The sequence below is a fragment of the Stegostoma tigrinum genome, chromosome 18 (genome assembly GCF_030684315.1).
Source record: "Stegostoma tigrinum isolate sSteTig4 chromosome 18, sSteTig4.hap1, whole genome shotgun sequence".
In the NCBI taxonomy this organism is placed as follows: domain Eukaryota; kingdom Metazoa; phylum Chordata; class Chondrichthyes; order Orectolobiformes; family Stegostomatidae; genus Stegostoma; species Stegostoma tigrinum.
The window spans coordinates 44,592,508-44,610,804 of NC_081371.1; the positions used below are offsets into that span (position 1 = coordinate 44,592,508).

The 18,297-nt window shown below is 39.0% G+C and overlaps 1 protein-coding gene across 3 annotated transcripts in view; it reads right to left on the bottom strand.

Moving 5' to 3' along the window:
- Positions 1-18,297, bottom strand: part of LOC125461091 (leucine-rich repeat-containing G-protein coupled receptor 5-like) — a 203,574-nt gene that overhangs the window by 113,093 nt on the left and 72,184 nt on the right. Inside the window, exon 1 of one of the 3 annotated variants that reach the window (XM_059652485.1) lies at positions 6,868-6,918. The exons of the other annotated variants lie outside the window; for them this stretch is intronic. Within the exon in view, the coding sequence (XP_059508468.1) occupies positions 6,868-6,878 (11 nt within the window). The 5' untranslated portion in view covers positions 6,879-6,918. Of the gene's footprint in view, positions 1-6,867; positions 6,919-18,297 lie in introns of those variants that run through there. 3 annotated transcript variants of the gene reach the window in all.

Consider the following 18,297-nt stretch of genomic DNA (forward strand, 5'->3'; position numbering starts at 1 on the left):
ATTGATAATTATTGAAAATATTGATGAATTACAGTATTCTAATTCTGTTTGTGTGTAAGTTAACAACACCTTATATTGTTATCAAATGGCTGCCTCACCTCATAAATGAGTTAGTGAGGAAGCAAATAAAAAAAAAATCCAAAAGTAGACCTTGTGAAATAATTTTTTTTAGATGCTTGGAAGTGATTTATTCTTAAATTGCAGCAAGTTGTTATGATCTCAAATACACTTTGTAAAAGTGTGGTGGAATCAGAAATTACATTCATACAAATATTAGATAAATACTTTGAAAGGAATATACTAAACCAGGCCATGGGGAAAGAACAGGAAGAATGGTCTTGATCTGATAGCTTTACCAAAAAGCATGCATAAGTATGATGGGCTAAATGGAGTTCCTCCTTGCAGTAACATTATATGATTCCTACAGGCTTCTAAGAGAAACATACACTGTTTGGCCTGATCCTTGATGCAAATAGTCTACTATTAAAGCTTTGTCTTGCTCAAATATTAAAATCACTGGGTTGTAAAATTCACGGTCAAAATGTCTTACCAGACAAAATTTTTAATCTTTGTGCTCAACAAAAATACAAAAAATAATTTAGGTCACATAAATTAATTAAGGATTTCTGAATGTGATTCATCAGACCTAAATGCATGAACAGCAGCTCCTAGTGCCATACTTAAAGGTTTGGGTCAGAACTCAGCTTGTGATGCAACCTCTACTGAGAAACTCACTGATATTTCTCAGGATGTGAGGGTTCCTGTAGGGGTAGGGGGGTTTTCCAAAATCTTTAACGATTGTTAATGGAAACATACATATGTGGATTTCAAAAAGAAACAGAATTCACACTTGTTATAATGGTTCACCATGGGGAATTGTTGATAAAAGTTCCTGAAGTTTGCTCACCCACGATCGCCACTTGGAAAGAAGTTAGTGTCTTTTTAAGGGAAAAGACTGACATGCTAAATTGAAACAACTGTGTATGTTAATGACATTATAATTAATGAGAATGCCCTCCCATAAAGCACAATAATGAAACATCACAATAATTTACAGCAATAACATGGACAGAGTCCCTTTGAATGCTGTAATGGCTGGAACCATCAAATAAGTGTGTACCTCAAACGAGACGCATATCATATGCAGTATTAAAATAATACATTTACAAATATAGCCAAATATTGTGTTATGTTCCCTGCAAAGATATCATAAACACAACACTGATTTATTCCCGAACAACATCGCTAAAATGGTCACTGTCTCACCACTGTTTGTGGGAGCTTGCTGTGCACAAATCATCTGCTGTGTTTCCTACAACAGTGACTGCACTTCAACAGTGCTTAGTCGGGCTGGAAAACACTTTGATGTTGTGAATGACGCTATATACTGGGCAAGCCTTTTTATTAATCCACTACATAACCTGCATCTGACATATTGACTGAAAAATATGGTATTATTGAGAACAATGAAATTGAATTGAATAGATGCTAAAATGTTCTACAAATCAACATTCTGAGAATGATAAAAACAGTAGATTTAGATCAGAGGGAGAAAAACAACAGTCTATGTTAGGTCTTGAAACAGCTTTTTCTGGTACTTGTTGAATACAACATTTAACAAAGGTATTCCCCACTCTCATTCTGTCACACTAAATGAGTTCAGAGTCTTTTTAAAGGTCTACCCACAAGTACAGAGGCATTTTGTGGAAACAATTGTATTCAGTTCTCATGGTTACTAACAAAAGTAGATTGGCACATTCTATTTCATTCAAATATTTTAAAAGAGGGCCTTACCCTCCCCTTCTCCATGGCCACGTGCTTCACAATTCTTTCTTCTGAAGAGAAGCAATGAAAGATGTGGGCAAAAGAAAAAAAAAAGGAGCTAACACGGAGATCCTTCCAATGTCCTCTCTTCTTTGGTGGGAGGGTTTGCCTGAAAGTCCTTTTCAATGGCATACTGAACACTTTGAAAGAATAAATGGCATTTGTCAACCACCCGTAAATCCTTAAAACTGTTTTTCCAAATAGCCCCCAAATCTGAGCCCCAGCGTTTTCCATTAATCTGTGCATAAGACAACTGAAAACGTTTTCAACGCAAAGATAATGCCTAGATTAAAACGTCCATTCAGAAGGAAAGGTTTCAGCATTCACCTTGTGTACACAGCCACTTCGCCAGCAGCATTCATAGGTTGTTATTTCAGCTTTGCGTTTGTATAGGGAACAAGTTGAGTTGCCGTAGGAAGGCTGGTTGAGGCATTTTCAAGTAAATCACTGAACGTTGGTGCTACTATCAGGATTGATTATTCTCTGTTAAATTATAATCACTGGTAATGAATGATTTAATATAAATGGCCTATTCATTTCTTTGATGGTATTGTTCTTACAAAATAACATTTTTCCTCCCAGGTTGTATGACGCACGAGAGACATTCATCTAAAACCAGTTTATCTAGTTCCAGTGACTTTTAATAACAATAAACGGACTGATTCGTATGTAATACTTTAATGCATAGAAGTGAGAATTACCGACATCAAATCTTCGTTAAAATGTGTTAAAAGGTAAACCCAGAATTTCTGTCCAGCTGATAATACAAGATTTTAGCAGGTTTAACATTTTATATTCGTTGATGTTATATTCTCCTATTTTTTAAAAATTGTGAATGTCCGTAGGAAAGTTTTTACTAGTAAAACATCAATAGAATGTGTTAGCCAAAAGCAAGAAACATCTCAGTAGACCAAGATGCTAATCTATCCAGTTTTAATGATGCAATAAACAGCAAGTCGTTTTGTGGCACATTGGAGTTGGACACATTCATGACCACTCCACACGCACGCGGCTTATGGACTGTACTTATTTGCTATTCCACCATTGGTAGCCTCACATTACCGTTTGCTGCAATTACTTTGTCAGTGTAACATTTCACTTGTCATTAAGTTGTTCTACTATTGCCTCTTCAATAACTCAAACATGCTTAAGAATTACTCTTTCTTTTGATTGCAAAATTACTTGAACCTAACAAATGGTGAATTTCTGAACAAATATGGTGCTGCTATAAATTCCAACTATTTTAAATACGTCAAAAAAAATGTGACTAATAGTATCAGAGATAATGGGAACTGCAGATGCTGGAGATTCCAAGATAATAAAATGAGAGGCTGGATGAACACAGCAGGCCCAGCAGCATCTCAGGAGCACAAAAGCTGATGTTTCGGGCCTAGACCCTTCATCAGAGAGGGGGATGGGGTGAGGGTTCTGGAATAAATAGGGAGAGAGGGGGAGGTGGACCGAAGATGGAGAGAAAAGAAGATAGGTGGAGAGGAGATTACAAGAGAGTTGCAGTGGGAGAGTGATTCCTTGAGGTTGGTCCGGAGGGAGGAGGGTAACTTCTTCAGGTTAGGCATCCCTGGAAGAATCTAGGCCCGAAACGTCAGCTTTTGTGCTCCTGAGATGCTACTGGGCCTGCTGTGTTCATCCAGCCTCAGATTTTATTATCTTGGATTCTCCAGCATCTGCAGTTCCCATTATCTCTGATACAATTTTAACCTCACTGCGAAGCTTCTTCCAGGGATGCCTAACCTGAAGAAGTTACCCTCCTCCCTCCGGACCAACCTCAAGGAATCACTCTCCCACTGCAACTCTCTTGTAATCTCCTCTCCACCTATCTTCTTTTCTCTCCATCTTCGGTCCGCCTCCCCCTCTCTCCCTTTTTATTCCAGAACCCTCACCCCATCCCCCTCTCTGATGAAGGGTCTAGGCCCGAAACGTCAGCTTTTGTGCTCCTGAGATGCTGCTGGGCCTGCTGTGTTCATCCAGCCTCACATTTTATTATCTGTGACTAATAGTACATCTGTACAGATACAGCTGGCCATTTCAGATTACTTCAGATGTCCATTCCTGGTTCGTGATGTAGTCTGAATCCCTGCAATCACTCTCTGGTGAGTAGAATAGTCTATCTCAGTTAACACCTAACACTGCTTCTCTGCTTCAAATTTCTCATTCACACAACCGCTACTTGCATATATGTGCGAGATGGCCAAGCAGCATCAGAGGAGCAGGAAAGCTGACGTTTTGGGTCTGGACCCTTTCTGAAGATTCTCAGATTCTCCAGCATCGGCAGTTCCTACTATCTCTAGCATGAAAAATCCAACACAATACTGATGTGAGGAAATTTTCATCATTACTTTCATCATCTGAGGCTTTATAAGGCTCTAGTTAGGCCCCATTTAGAATATTGTGTCCAATTTTGGGCCCCACACCTCAGGAAGGACATACTGGCCCTGGAGCGTGTCCAGCGGAGATTCACACGGATGATCCCTGGAATGGTAGGTTCAACGTATGATGAACGGCTAAGGATCCTGGGATTGTACTCATTAGAGTTTAGAAGGTTGAGGGGAGATCTAATAGAAACTTACAAGATAATGTATGGTTTAGAAGGGGTGGACGCTAGGAAGTTTTTTCCATTAGGCGGGGAGACTAGGACCCGTGGGCACAGCCTTAAAATTAGAAGGGGTAAATTTAAAACTGAAATGAGATGACATTTCTTCAGCCAGAGAGTGGTGGGCTTGTGGAATTCATTGCCGCAGAGTGCAGTGGAGGCCGGGACGTTGGATGCCTTCAAGGCAGAGATCAACAAATTCTTGATCTCAAAAGGAATCAAGGGCTACGGGGAGAGTGCAGGGAAGTGGTGTTGAAATGCCCATCAGCCATGATTTAAATGGCAGAGTGGACTTGATGGGCCGAATGGCCCCACTTCCATTCCTATGTCTTATGGTCTATTACGCTATCCTCAGTGAATTTTGCAAAAAGGTGGAAAAAAAGCCTCTATTGCTTGTAAGGAGTTCTAAACCATTATTACCTGCTTTATATTTCAATTTGATGTCGATTTGGTGTCTAGGTTGCCAGGTAAATGAATTTCTCTCCTCTTCACTCTCTAATGGCTTCTTCCTCACCAGCACATTGATTCCATGACTGTTATTCTTATTTAGAAGCATATATTTAGATATGCTCCTGCCCTGCATTCCAGTCTGCTATTTCATTTTGAATCTGGTTCTCTGCATATATGCCACGCTACTTGGGAGCAGGTGTAGCCGCTCCACTCTTTGAACCTGCTCCACTGTTTGACAGGATTGTGGCTGAATTCAGTGTAATCATAATTCCACATACCCAACTTATCCCCAAAACACCTTTACAACCTTTTGTATGTCTATTTACCTCTGCCTTAGAAATACCCAAACATTCTGCCTCCACCACATTTTCAGAGATTTCCAAAACTCACAAACCGCTAAGAGAAAAAAAAATTCTTATCTGTCTTAAATGGGCAACACTTCATTGCAAAGTGGTGACCCCTTGTTCTATCAGTCCCTCTACTAATGGAGATGGAGCAAACCTTTGATTCGGTGGTGGCTGTCAAGAATCAGAAGATACAGGATGTAAATCTCTCACAAGATGCTCCTAACAAGTGGACACCAAAACTCAGACTGCTGATCACCCTGTCTGATGTAATTAAGCTAGTTATGGCTGGCCAGAGTAAACCAGTCAGCAGTGGCTTATTTGGTAGCACTCATAGGCAGAAGGTTGTGGGTTCAAGTCCTACTCCAGAAGTTTAGTAAAGCCATCTAGATTGACACTCTAACAGGGAATGCTGTATTATTAACTTCTGAATCACGGAATTGTTACAAGTGCAGAAAAAGGATACTGGTCCCATTGTGTCGACATCCTAGGGGTTCAAATGACAATGACTTAGTCCCATTCACCTGTCTTCTCCCCGTAGCCATGCACTCACTTCTTTTTCATGCAACAGTCTGAATCCCTTCTGAAAGTTTTGATTAAACTTGCCTCAACTACATTCTTGGGCAGTACATTCCAGACTGTAGCCATTCACTGTGTGATAAAGCTTTTTCTTTCTCCAAATCTCTTTTGCTAAATATTTTAAATTTGTGCCCTCACATTCTTAATCCCTTTGCAAATGGGAACAATTTCTCCCCATGTACCCCATCCAGATGCCAGAAGATCTTTACCTATATTAAATCTACTCTCAGCCTTCATTTCTCCAAGGGAAACAGTCTCAACTTCTCCTATCTATCCTCAGAAATTAAATTCCTCATCCCTGGATCGTATTTTTGAATCTTTTCTGAACTCTCCTCAATGTCTTCACATCCTTTCTAAAGTCTAGCACCCAGAACAGAAGTCAAACTGGCATCTGAAATAAGTTCATCACAATCACCGTGCTCTTGAACACCAAGCCCCTATCAAAAAAAGATAAGAATACCATTGCTTTATTAACCACTCTCTCAATCTGTCCTGCCACTTTCAATAATTTAAACACATGCACCCATTTTTCTCTGCTCCTATGAAATTATATACATTTCTATCCATATTATTTATACCAAAATGAAGTACCATATTTCTCCACATTGAATGTTCAAACGAAGCCCTGTCTACCATCTTGGGGGGAAGAAAAGATCCCATGTTACCACATAAAGGAAGAACAGGGCTAGTATCCTCGCCAATATTTATCTCTCAATCAGCGCCACAAAAATAGATTACATGACCGCTGCCATTTTGCTGTCTGTGGAACTTGCTGTATGTAAAACAGCTGTCATTTTTCCTAAATGGCGACAGTGGCCATATTACAAAAAGCATATAATTGCCTGTGAAACACTTTAGGACATCTGCTGGTCATGAAAGGTACAATATAAATATAAATTTTCCTTTGAATCCTTTGACTGTTCTCTAGGGGTAGTATGCGAAGGTATGAAAAAAAACAAATATCAATTCAGAGCTTCAGTTAATATGACCAAGTTGTTTTTAAAACCCAAGACCAATCCACAGGTTATGTCGCTTGCAAAAAAATCTCCTTAAACTTACTTTGACCACATCTTCAATACCAGCTCCTGTTTTTACGTGCAATCACATCCCCCATCCATTTGTACAGTACTTTAGGAGATTATCATCTAAAACAGGAAAATTATTAATCACAAGCAAACAAAAGAGAGACTACTGGAACTACTTCATTGATTCTACCCATTTGTCTGGTGTGAACACATTCCTTCAACTGCAAATTACAGTGAATTTCAATAAAAAATAGCAACTAATTTGCAGAATGAGGCCATTTAGTAAGACGAATAACTGTAATTTGAAGCCTTGAGCTTGACCTTCATAGCCATTCCTTAGCCACTAAAGTACAACACACAATTATTCCACATGCAGTGTACTTCATTTTCCATAGGGGACACGAAGAAACTAATATAAGAGCATTCCAAATTATCAAATTGTGACAAAATCATTTAGAACATTTTAAAATCATTTTCAGCCTCAAATTGCTTCTAGCTTGCTGATATCTATACCAAAATCATCTAAGTGATATCCAATTTCAGATTATTTCAAGACATTCCAATGTTTTCTTTACATGGTAACTACTGCATGAATGTTAAACAGGCTCTACTTCTAGGCCTTTTCAGGAAGAGAAAGTCAAATTTATTCTATTTTGCAGTAAAAAGTTAAATCTGCCTTTTAGCTGATGGACTAAAAATAAAGAAGACTGGAAATACTTAGCACTTCAGGTGGCATTTGCGAAGCAAGACATAATTGACCAGCTGAATATATCCAGCCTTTTATTTTAGTTTCAGATTTCCAGCATCTGCAGTATTTTACCTTTCATTTTAGTAACACTGTTTTGTAACTGGCCACTTAAATTCAGTGTAGATTTGGTGTCTGCTTAATTTTGAACAGATGGTAAAAATAATAAAATACTAAATTAAACAGTTGCTGTACAAATGAGCTAAAGAGAACCTTAGCAACAGTTATAAATTAATACTTACACTGTGCAAATCCAATAAATATAAATTTATTTTTAAGGAGCCTACCAAACATTTATTTTGAAGAACACATATGTTCAACTCCTAATCAGTTACATTAATGAATATGATTACTTTTGAAACCTTCTATCAAGCCAACTTTAATCTCTTTTCTGGTATTTTCCTCAATTCATCATGTCAGCCTCTGCCTTTATTCCTTTCTGACAGGAAAAGCAACCAGCTTAAGTCAAAGCTGAACTCTCCATTTTCCCGAAACAAAACCTTGTGACTTCACTGTTCTCTGCACCCTGCTTATTATCTAAAAAAGACAACGCAGAAGATCATTTAAGGAAGTTATAGAATCAGTACAAATCAAAACCTTCTTCCAGCGCATTGTCATGCATGTAAAACCCAAAACATTAAAGAAAAATTAAGAAGCAATTTCTTTGCCTTGAAATATAACAAGACCTGAAGAAATTCAATACATATTGACAAGTGTTTACACACATGTAATCTAATTATCACAGTTGGTTATTGCTGCAACAGAAAACATTTGGCCAAATAACCCTGCATTTCAGCCAACACTAATATAACTGCTCTTTATTTTGGGAGTCACCAATGAGAAGAGACAGCACAGAGGATGCCATTCCAATAGTCTTTGCTTGGGGTTCTGATTTCAAAGCAGTGGCGACTGTGGATGAGTTCGAGAAGAAGGTTGTGCTCCCATCATTACTATTCCTGCCCTCTCTCTATACTCTATTCAAGCAACATAAAAGCATTACATAGCTAACTACTTTTGTCCAGCCTATAGGAAAATTAGTTTATTTTTCAGATCAAAGAAAATTAGGCAGACCATGGCTGATTAGAATGCAACAGTAAAATTACCACACTTTCTATTCCACCCCTTTTCTCAAAGAAATGAGTCTAGTGTCAGATATGTAGGTATTTCCCACGACCAGGCTGGACTCTGTTTTTAACCGACACAGCAACCAGGACAATGGTTCTTATACAGTGACCAAAGTTCCTTAGTTCAACCATTGTGCAATAAGAACTTCTTTGCTAACATTTCATGAAACATCAAGATTTACATTTTTTTTCTAACTGCATTTTCTTGCCTGCAAAGTTTTATCTGGCAAAAAGTTAAATGCCTTCTTTATTCTGTCAGTAGAGAACACATGGTCTAAAGTATGACATTACGTAAAAGGCATTGACACTCACGATCTGACAAACCTAAAGCTTTTTTTGAAAGGCAAACAACAGAAAGCATAATGTTAATGTAATTCTCATCTGCGCATATTGATATATTTCTTACATGAGGGTATTGTAATTTGTACAAGTTTTTAAAATCAAATATATAAATTAAACTTTCTTCTCCAAATATAAATTAACTTATTTGCTGACTCTTCTGTTGGGAATTAAATAAACTATACCCTGTCAAACAACTTGTGGTATATTGAATAATTTTGTACTAAGGCACGCTTTATTTGCATTTTACAAACTGCCTTAATCTCTCATGCATGCATAAAGGCACTGTTGCTGTTTGTATTTATATGTAATTACTGTGAATTAACTGTAAATCTCATATTTAGCTCCATTTAACGAGCAGATTGCAGCTGCCCATTTGAAAGTGTAATCGCTGCCTTCTTTCACTTCAGTTGGCACAATACAAAACATCTATTGAATTTTCTTTTAACATCACTGCCAATGCCTAGCCGACTTTTTAGCAAACCGATCAAGCGGAATAACAATGCAGCTGCAACATTTCATGGCATAGTTAAAGGGTCTCTCTTTCAGGCCGAAGCTGTTAATTAGGAACCAGAGAATGCAATTCTGCCAGCTTTTTCTCTTTTAGCAATTATACTTTGGCAATTGCATTTTTAGTAGGAAAAATAAATCCTAATAAATGGACAGGATTGTTATTTGTCACACCAGTGTTTGGGCACAGTCTTTTGTGTGTATTTAATTCTTCTCTGATCAGTAGACATTTGGCAGTGTTCTGCTATTTGCAGAAGTTTTTTTATTCCCCCTGAAGTGAATTTTTTTTTTGGTTCACTGATACAATTTATAGAAATATCCCAAATGAAAGATGTGAAAAAGAAATTACTTCAGTTTAGGAATTTAGCAATAAGAAGTCTGCAAATTAAAATGTTTGTTTAAAATGAGTTCCTATTTAATTTTCAGTCAAAGCTACTTAGTATTATTCAACAGCAACTTTCTGTCAAGCTATTTTGGTGAATATAAAATCCCTTCAATGCTAACAATAAATAATGTGCAAACTGTCCTATTTTCAAAGGCAACAGCATGATGTCATTACCTTTAAACCCCTCAGTCAAACTTAAAAGCACAGAATAAAGTCATGAAGTTAGTGCCGCTGAGAATTAGTCAAGCTTGCTAGCTTTCCCAGCAAGAGGTTGCGCTGGTGGATGTACTAACCTTGCCGATAGCCATTAATCCCACTAAAGAAAGGAAGAAAGAAGCTCTAATTGTTGATTCAATGTTAATGAATTGAATACACATCTAAGGCTACCAGTGGAGGCTATTAAGCTGTAAAACAAACACAGTTAGGTGGACTACAATCACTGTGTTTCTGTAGTGCTCAATAAAATTCATGAGCTGCAGGAACAGTGTGCCACTGAAGAACTTAGTTTTTCCAACAGTAAAAATCTGAGATGGGGAACAGAACTGTATCTCAACTCTTACAGTACTGAAAACATTCAATCTCTATGAGATAATTTTACAGACGTGACATATTTTTAAGCCTATTGCTGAAAAGTACATACTTCATTTTAAGTACGATCTGTCAACTGATGTTTAAATGCATTTTTGCATTTTCTCCAAACTTTAAAATTAATTAGTTATCTGAAAAGAACATTATAATAATCTCACAGAATCACGGCCATGTTACAGCACAGAATGAGACATTTGCTCTATCATGTCTGCACGAGCTCTTGAAGTGTGCATCATTACCCACAGTCAACTTTTTTTTTGCTTTCCTCCACATCCTTGCATCTTCTTTCAATCCAAATAATCATCCAATATCCTCTTGAATGTCTCAATTGAATCTGACTCGCCCCCCAGCCCCCAACTCCCAGGCAATACATTCCATACCCTAACTTTTTACTGAATGAAGATGTTTTTCCTTGTCTCCTCTTGATCTGTGCCCACTGGTACTAGAATATTTTTTCATGAGCAGGAACAGTTTCTCCCTATCTATTCTAACTAACCCACTCATGTTTTTTTTGTAAGTCAAATCTTGAAGTGACCTTCAAAGAACTGACTTCCAAGAATCTATCCTTAAACTGAAATTTTCCATCCCTGGAACCATTCTTGTACATTACTTTCGTACTCTTCAAAACCTGAAGTCATTGTTAAAGTAAGAGCTTAGGGAAAAATAATAGAACAAAACCTAAACGAAAACACGAAGTTGAAGTTTCAGGAAAATACTATGACACATGTATATAAACAAGGTATCATTTGCAAATGTAAAGCAATACCCAATAAGGTAACTTCTCTTGGGAAAGGGGAGTCAATCTGCAAGTGAGGGTACACTTAATTACTTCGTATGAACCATGGCTTTCAACTTACAGTTCTCATTCTCACTGTACAGGCACTCTTACAGATCAGGGGCTCAATAACTATATATTTTTCTTTGTTTCCTTTCTCATCAATTTGGTTACCTTGTTTCTTAGATCTTTCACTGGGAAACATATGTTAAAATATGTATTCATGTGTAAGCTTATGAAAGAGTGTCAGCAGACTACCCTTCCAGAAGGGGATCGAAATCAAGCCTACCCTATCTTTACTCATGCCCATTGATGTGCACACAGTCAGTCATAGAATCTCTACAGTTTGGAAGCAGGCTACTTAGCCCATCAAGTCCACACAGACACTCTCAAGTGCATTCCACTTAAACCTACCCCCCATTTACCACCTAACCAGTACATCTTTGGGCTGTGGGTGAAAACCAGAGCGCCCAGAGGAAACACACACAGAAACAGGGAGAGCATGCCAACTCCACACAGACAGTCACCTGAGGCTGGAATCAAACCCAGGTCTTGGCACTGTGAGGCAGCAGTGCTAACCACTGAGCCACTGTGCCGCCCTCTTGATAATAATCCAAAGTGAGAACCCTGTTGTAAATGTGGGTGCCAGGCACGAAGATAGTCATGTGCTTTAATGACTGATGATAAATAATAATTCTCTTATGTAGTAAACTATTCTTTGTAAACCTGTTGTACTGAACAGAACTTAAACAATGTTAATCAATTTATGCTGAGGTTTTCTTTAATTAGCTTTAGGTGGCAAAAACAAAAATGATTTATATCATGTTAGGTGATGTCTTGAAGTTTATTGGCATGTCCACATCAATTAATAAATATTGAAGGAACACAAATTGGCTTATGTTAAACTTTGGGGTAGAATGTGCAAATTTTCAAAGCAGTCTCGACTGTGTTTAACATCAAAACTTAGCAAACTGCCTAATTCAGCATATATATTAAAATCCTTGAATCCAAAGGATGCTTGGAGCTTTAAATGGAAGCTTTACAGATGTAAATTTATTGATACTTCTTGATTTGAGTTGAAGAATCGTTTCAAGGACCCTGAAATAATTAACATCAACTCTGGACAGAATCTTCCCATGTCCTAAATGACGTGGACGATGGCAAAGAATTTTAGAAAATCAGATGAGTTATGAGGTGAGGCCTTCCTCAATATTGAGTCCCAAAAGACGCATTTTCTAATAGAGTTCCAAATATTGTGACAAGATTCTTGCCAGTAAGTGGCAAGAGGCCTATTAACCAGAATTATTGCTTATTACTACCCAATCTCACCTGATTCATAATATACAGTCAACCATTCTCCTACCCAATAGAAAATAGATGCCAAGAATTCTCAACATGAAAGTCAGAGCATGCATCTGGCAACTCAACTTCAGGTCTCCAACTTGGACATTTGGCACCAACATCACAAGCCATGTTCCATGTGCAGTAGAGACACACCATGATGGTTAGCATCCAACATATACCACACTCACCACTTCACGGTGTCTTTTTGAATCGCTTAAAACACAGGTGGTCACCACTACCATGGCCATGATAGAAGTGAGTGTGGATGATGATGGTGGGCAGGACTAAACTGTAGTGAGAGTGATCAGGCAGTCAGGATGGGATTGGTGATTATAATTTCAGATGTGGGTTGAGAACATTTAGGGGATTGGTAGTGATGAACTGTCCGTACAGAAATACACAGAAGGTAGGGTGAAACTGATGACCAGCTGAGGCTGCGACTCAGTCCCTAGCATGACCAGTTTTGCCTTCCATGATCTCTCAATTTATAAATATCCCCAATGTATGCAAAATGGCTGCGATGACAACAACAATGAGAAGAGTCAGTGTTTTCTTTTCTGGGTTGATATGCATATGCTGCTCATTAGCAACAAGAGGCCCTTCAAGGGGTAACTGTATCAATCTTACACTTGCAAAGTACAGTATGAAATCAATTTCAACCATATCATCATGCATGTAAAATGCATGCAGTATCCAACTGGGCTACAAACGATCTTGACCATGTCATTGGTCCTTGCAGATTGAAGATAGCTATCTGTGTGAAGCAGAATGAACCAGAGGCGACAGAGCAGAGAATGGTTCAGAACTCATACAGCATTTGCAATGTCCTGCTGTTTCTTTGTGTCATGACTGGTAGTGTTTACATGGATCTTTGACATTAGACCATATTCTGATGAAGAGTCATACTATGGCCCTCCTTGTCAATGTGTCCTATGTCCCACTGCATGGAACAAAATGCATGGCTATCATTTGTGAATGATGTGAACACTAAATGCTCATATTATTATAGATTTGTTCCTTGGATGGGCTAATTGCAAATGTGACTGAAGGATTCAGCTATAGCGATTGTTATCATTGGCACAGTCAAGATGTAGAGAAATGGATTGGTTCAGATGTGCTAGCAAGCCTAGAACCAACAGCATCCTGCAGTGATGTCGAGCAGTCTGCACTGGAAGAAGTCACAGCTGAAGGTCCACTAAGGATATGCAGCAGATAAAGGAGGGCCAGAGTTTATCATCTATGCAGCCATTTCCTCTGCTTGAGAAAGGTTCCTGTGCATATATAATATATACCAGGACACTGTCACAGAACTGTGCTAACTGCTGGAGTGGAATCTGCTCCCTGAAGGAGTGGATGGCCTTCCTATCCAAGTGGCTGTCACTTTTATGCTACTGACTCCTTCCAATAAGCTACTGGTATCTCTTAATTGCCCACCCACAAGTGTATCCAAGCTGTTGCCAATGCCATTTGCAATATGTTGCACCACTTCAGCTTGTTTTCCTGTGACACAGTCGGTGCTTAGCCTGGGCAGCAGGATTCAGCTACACAGCTGGTTTCTCACGGGACAGGACACACTAAACTCTACATGTGACATGTTGAATGGCCCATTTCATAACTATGCTGAGGTTGTCAATAGAAAAGGTTTCCATTCCATCAAGGTTCAAGTGACCTGTGATTACTTCTTAGAAGTTTGTGCATGGTTCACTGGTACAACTCCCACATCCTTGAGAAATCTCATGTTCCTTCCAAGGATGGCTTACAAGGATGGTTACTGAGGGACAAAGGCTACCCTACGTGACTATTGCTAATGACTCCATTACAGAACCCCCAAATGAGGCCAAGTGTAGAGACAACACTGCCCAGTCTTTGACGAGGCCCATGGTGGAAAAGCCAATCAGCCTCCTGAAGGTGAGGTTCTGCTGCTGGGTTTGGTCTGCGGGCCCTTGCAATAGGCTCCAAATGAATGTGCCACAGAATCCTGTCACGTTGTGCTCTGCACAATAGGAGCAGGGAAGTTGGGACCAGTTGGGAGAGTGGGTGCTAATCGGGTGCTAAAAGCGAGACAGATGCCCACTTCCATTAGATGAAAGCTGGATGCACACTGACTGTAAAATTGTTGGTACTCAACTTCTAAGAAGTTATTTTCTGTTCTGAAAGGCAGATGCAGCTTCTGATTGTTTTATTTCTGTTGGCTTTTGATGTTGATGAATAAAGGTGAATATTTTGAGTCATTTTATGTGTTCCCTGTATGTGATCATTCTACACTGAACAATGATGAACTGTTGAGGTATAATGGGCATTAGGGAAAGAATAGCAAAGATGTCAAGCGTAGTAAGAGAGAAAGTGATGAAGGGCAGGTAAGCTGTGTGAGCTGGGGCTTAAATTGTAATTGGAGTCATAATGTGCTATCGTACTTGCAAGGAACTGTAGGCCAGGCCACCTACCTGCAGTGAGGGACTTTGGTTTGTGGCTGCTGTGCTGCTACGTTGACAGTGAAAGGCACTGCCAATGCTTTACTAGGTGCATGGTTGGCTTCAAGTATGGTGTCAGCACCAGGGAAGCCAGGATACCCTGGTGTTTGTGAGTAGGAGAATCCAGTCAATGTCAAAGGGGAGAGAGAAGACATAGGTACATGGTGCTGGTTAATGAGGCCATTTAAGGATGTTTGAGTGAAAAAAACATACTAGGAATAGGTTGCCAGAGGAACTGGTGAAGGCTAATATGATTACAACATTTAAAAGGCATCTAGATGGGTATATAAATATGAAGGGTTTAGAGGGATATGGGCCAAATGCTGGCCAGTTGGACTAGATTAATATAGGATATTTGGTTCGGCATGAATGAGTTGGACCAAAGGGTCTGTTTCCATGCTGAACAAGTCTATGACTTTGAGGTCACATGGAGAGAAACACTACATGAAATTTAATGAAACTGACACTTAGTCAATTTCAGTTAAGATTGTTAACTTCATGGCTTCACAGCAGTTGCCTAGGAGTCCAAGTAAGGGGACATATGTTCCTTTCCTTCATAGATAGGAAAATAAAGTAATAAATAGATGGAAAGTTGGGGTCATTTTAATTTAGTTCACCAAATGGGAGCTCCACAGGATTGCATGCAACGACAGGGTTTTAACACTTATTTCATAGGTTCCTGTCAATTGTCCACACTAAATTACAGGGTGTGGAAAAGTGAGATGAATTAATATACGGTTGGGTGGTAGGGATGCAGGATGGGTTATAATTGTGTGCTGAAATGTGGGCTGTTACTAATTTGAATTAAACTGGCTATAGATCATAAAACAGTCATTGATTTCTGGATGATGTTGCAGTGTCAATTACAAATTAATGCTATTTTTGGATTTAATACAAAACTGGATGCTGTTTAGAATTGCAACAATACAAGTCAATATTGATAAAATGCTGATCAAAGTTTTATGAAGTGGAGAATATGTCTTATGTCTAGCTCATCAAAGCATTGCCAAAGTTCTCATTTTGTAAAAGCTGAAAGAACTGCAGATGTTGTAAATTGGGAACAAAAACAGAAGTTGCTGGAAAATCAGCAGGTCTGGCAGCATCTGTGGAGAATTCCTCAGAAATGAGGAGGGTCACCGGACTCAAAACCTTAACTCTGACTTTTTATACACAGATGCTGCCAGACCTCCTGAGCTTTTCCAGCTACTTCCGTTTTTGATTCTCATTTTGTAAAGTTCAGAGGACTGTTTGGAACACAACAAAGTGTGTTGTACTTCATTGCTGAGCAGATTTTGTTATGATAGTATTGTTTTAATGGGCCTTATTTTCTCAGTAAAGAAAATTTAAATGCAGATCCAAAGAGCATGCACTTCATGGGCTGAATAGCTTCCTTCTGTATTGCAATAATTCAATGACTCTAATGATTGGTATTTCACCCCTCCCAATCAAATCAAATGTAAGTAATATTACAATCTCACTTGTCAAAGATTGATGCATTGGATAACACCTCATCAATACAAGCATTTGGTGTAAGATACAAATTATTCTAGCCCAAATAAAAATATAAGCTTTCGAGAAGTATAGCAATAAATACAAACACTGGAATGGTCAGTTGCCACTGCAATATTAAGTAAGCTTCATTTGCATAGGTTATTTTATCCAATAATAAAATGGAATAGAGTATCGTCATGAGTTTTCTCAGCTACTTGATGTGTGTAAATGTAATTCAATCACCATGATGCTTAAAATCAATCATTAATTAGCAAGTTAACAATATCACTTTGAAAATGTATTCTGATCAGCTGTTCAATTATTAGATTTCTTGGACAAAGTAACAAAACTACCTGTACAAAAGTCCCAGCAAAGCTCCTGGCAAAGGATTCATAGTTGACCTACTAGAAGGGTAAATCCTAATGAGAACAAACAGCTTTGTGCTGATCCCTTTAGATCAGAATTCTGGTTCCGGTTACCCCTCCCCTCAAAAGCTGCATCTGACTGCTTTAATATTCGTCTTTTTTTCAGAGAGCTGACTCAGGACTGTCTGACTGACACTCTAGTTTCCAATGGAGCGCTTGCCATCATAATCACTGATTTTCCTCTGCAATGTGACATCAGGTTGAGAGGAGCTAGGGCAGGCCTCCACCACACAACAGATCATTCTCCATTTTGAAGAAGGGTCACTGGTCTCGAAATGTTAATTCTGATTTCTCTCCACAGATGCTGTCAGATCTGTTGAGTTTCTCCAGCAATTTCTATTTTTATTTCAGATCATGGCTGATCCACTTTCCGATCTTTCCTCATCTCCTACGCACCCCTTTAACTCCTCAGCCCCTGTCTATCAGCAATCTATCTCACTCAGCCATCAATAATTTCAATGACACATCTTTCAGTACCTTTTGGAGAATTCCACATAGTAATAACACTGACAAATAAATTCTTCCTATCCACATTGTAAAAGAGAAGTTTCTTATTCTTATATAAGATAACAAGGTGTAGAGCTGAATGAACACAGCAGGCCAAGCAGCATCAGAGGAGCAGGAAGGCTGATGTTTCGGACCTAGACCCTTCTTCAGAAATGGGGGAGGGGAAGGGTGCTCTGCAATAAATAAGGAGAGAGGGGGAGGCAGATACGAGATGGATAGAGGGGAAGATAGGTGGAGAGGAGATAGACAGGTCAAAGCAACGGGGATTGAACCAGTAAAAGTGTGTGTACGTCAGGAGTTAGGGAGGGGATAGGTCAGTCCAGGGAGGACAGACAGGTCATACACTGACCTATCCCCTCCCTAACTCCCCACCTACACTCACTTTTACTAGTTCCATGCCTGCCTCTTTGACCTGTCTCCTCTCCACCTATCTTCTCCTCTTTCCATCTTCTATCCGTCTCTCCCTCTCTCCTTACTTATTTCATAGCCCCCTTCCCTCCCTTGAAGAAAGGTGTAGGCCCAAGATGTCAGCTTTCCTGCTCCTCTGATGCTGCTTGGCCTGCTGTGTTCACCCAGCTCTACATCTTGTTATCTCAGATTCTCCAGTATCTGCGGTTCCTACTATCTCTGAAACAACTTTCTTATTCTTATCATGTGAGAACTATCAATCAATCTGCTGATGTAGAATTGGTGGAAATACTATGACAGGGATTGGAAAGTGCGATTCTCCGATGGCAATGAAAATATTACCATAAAAAAT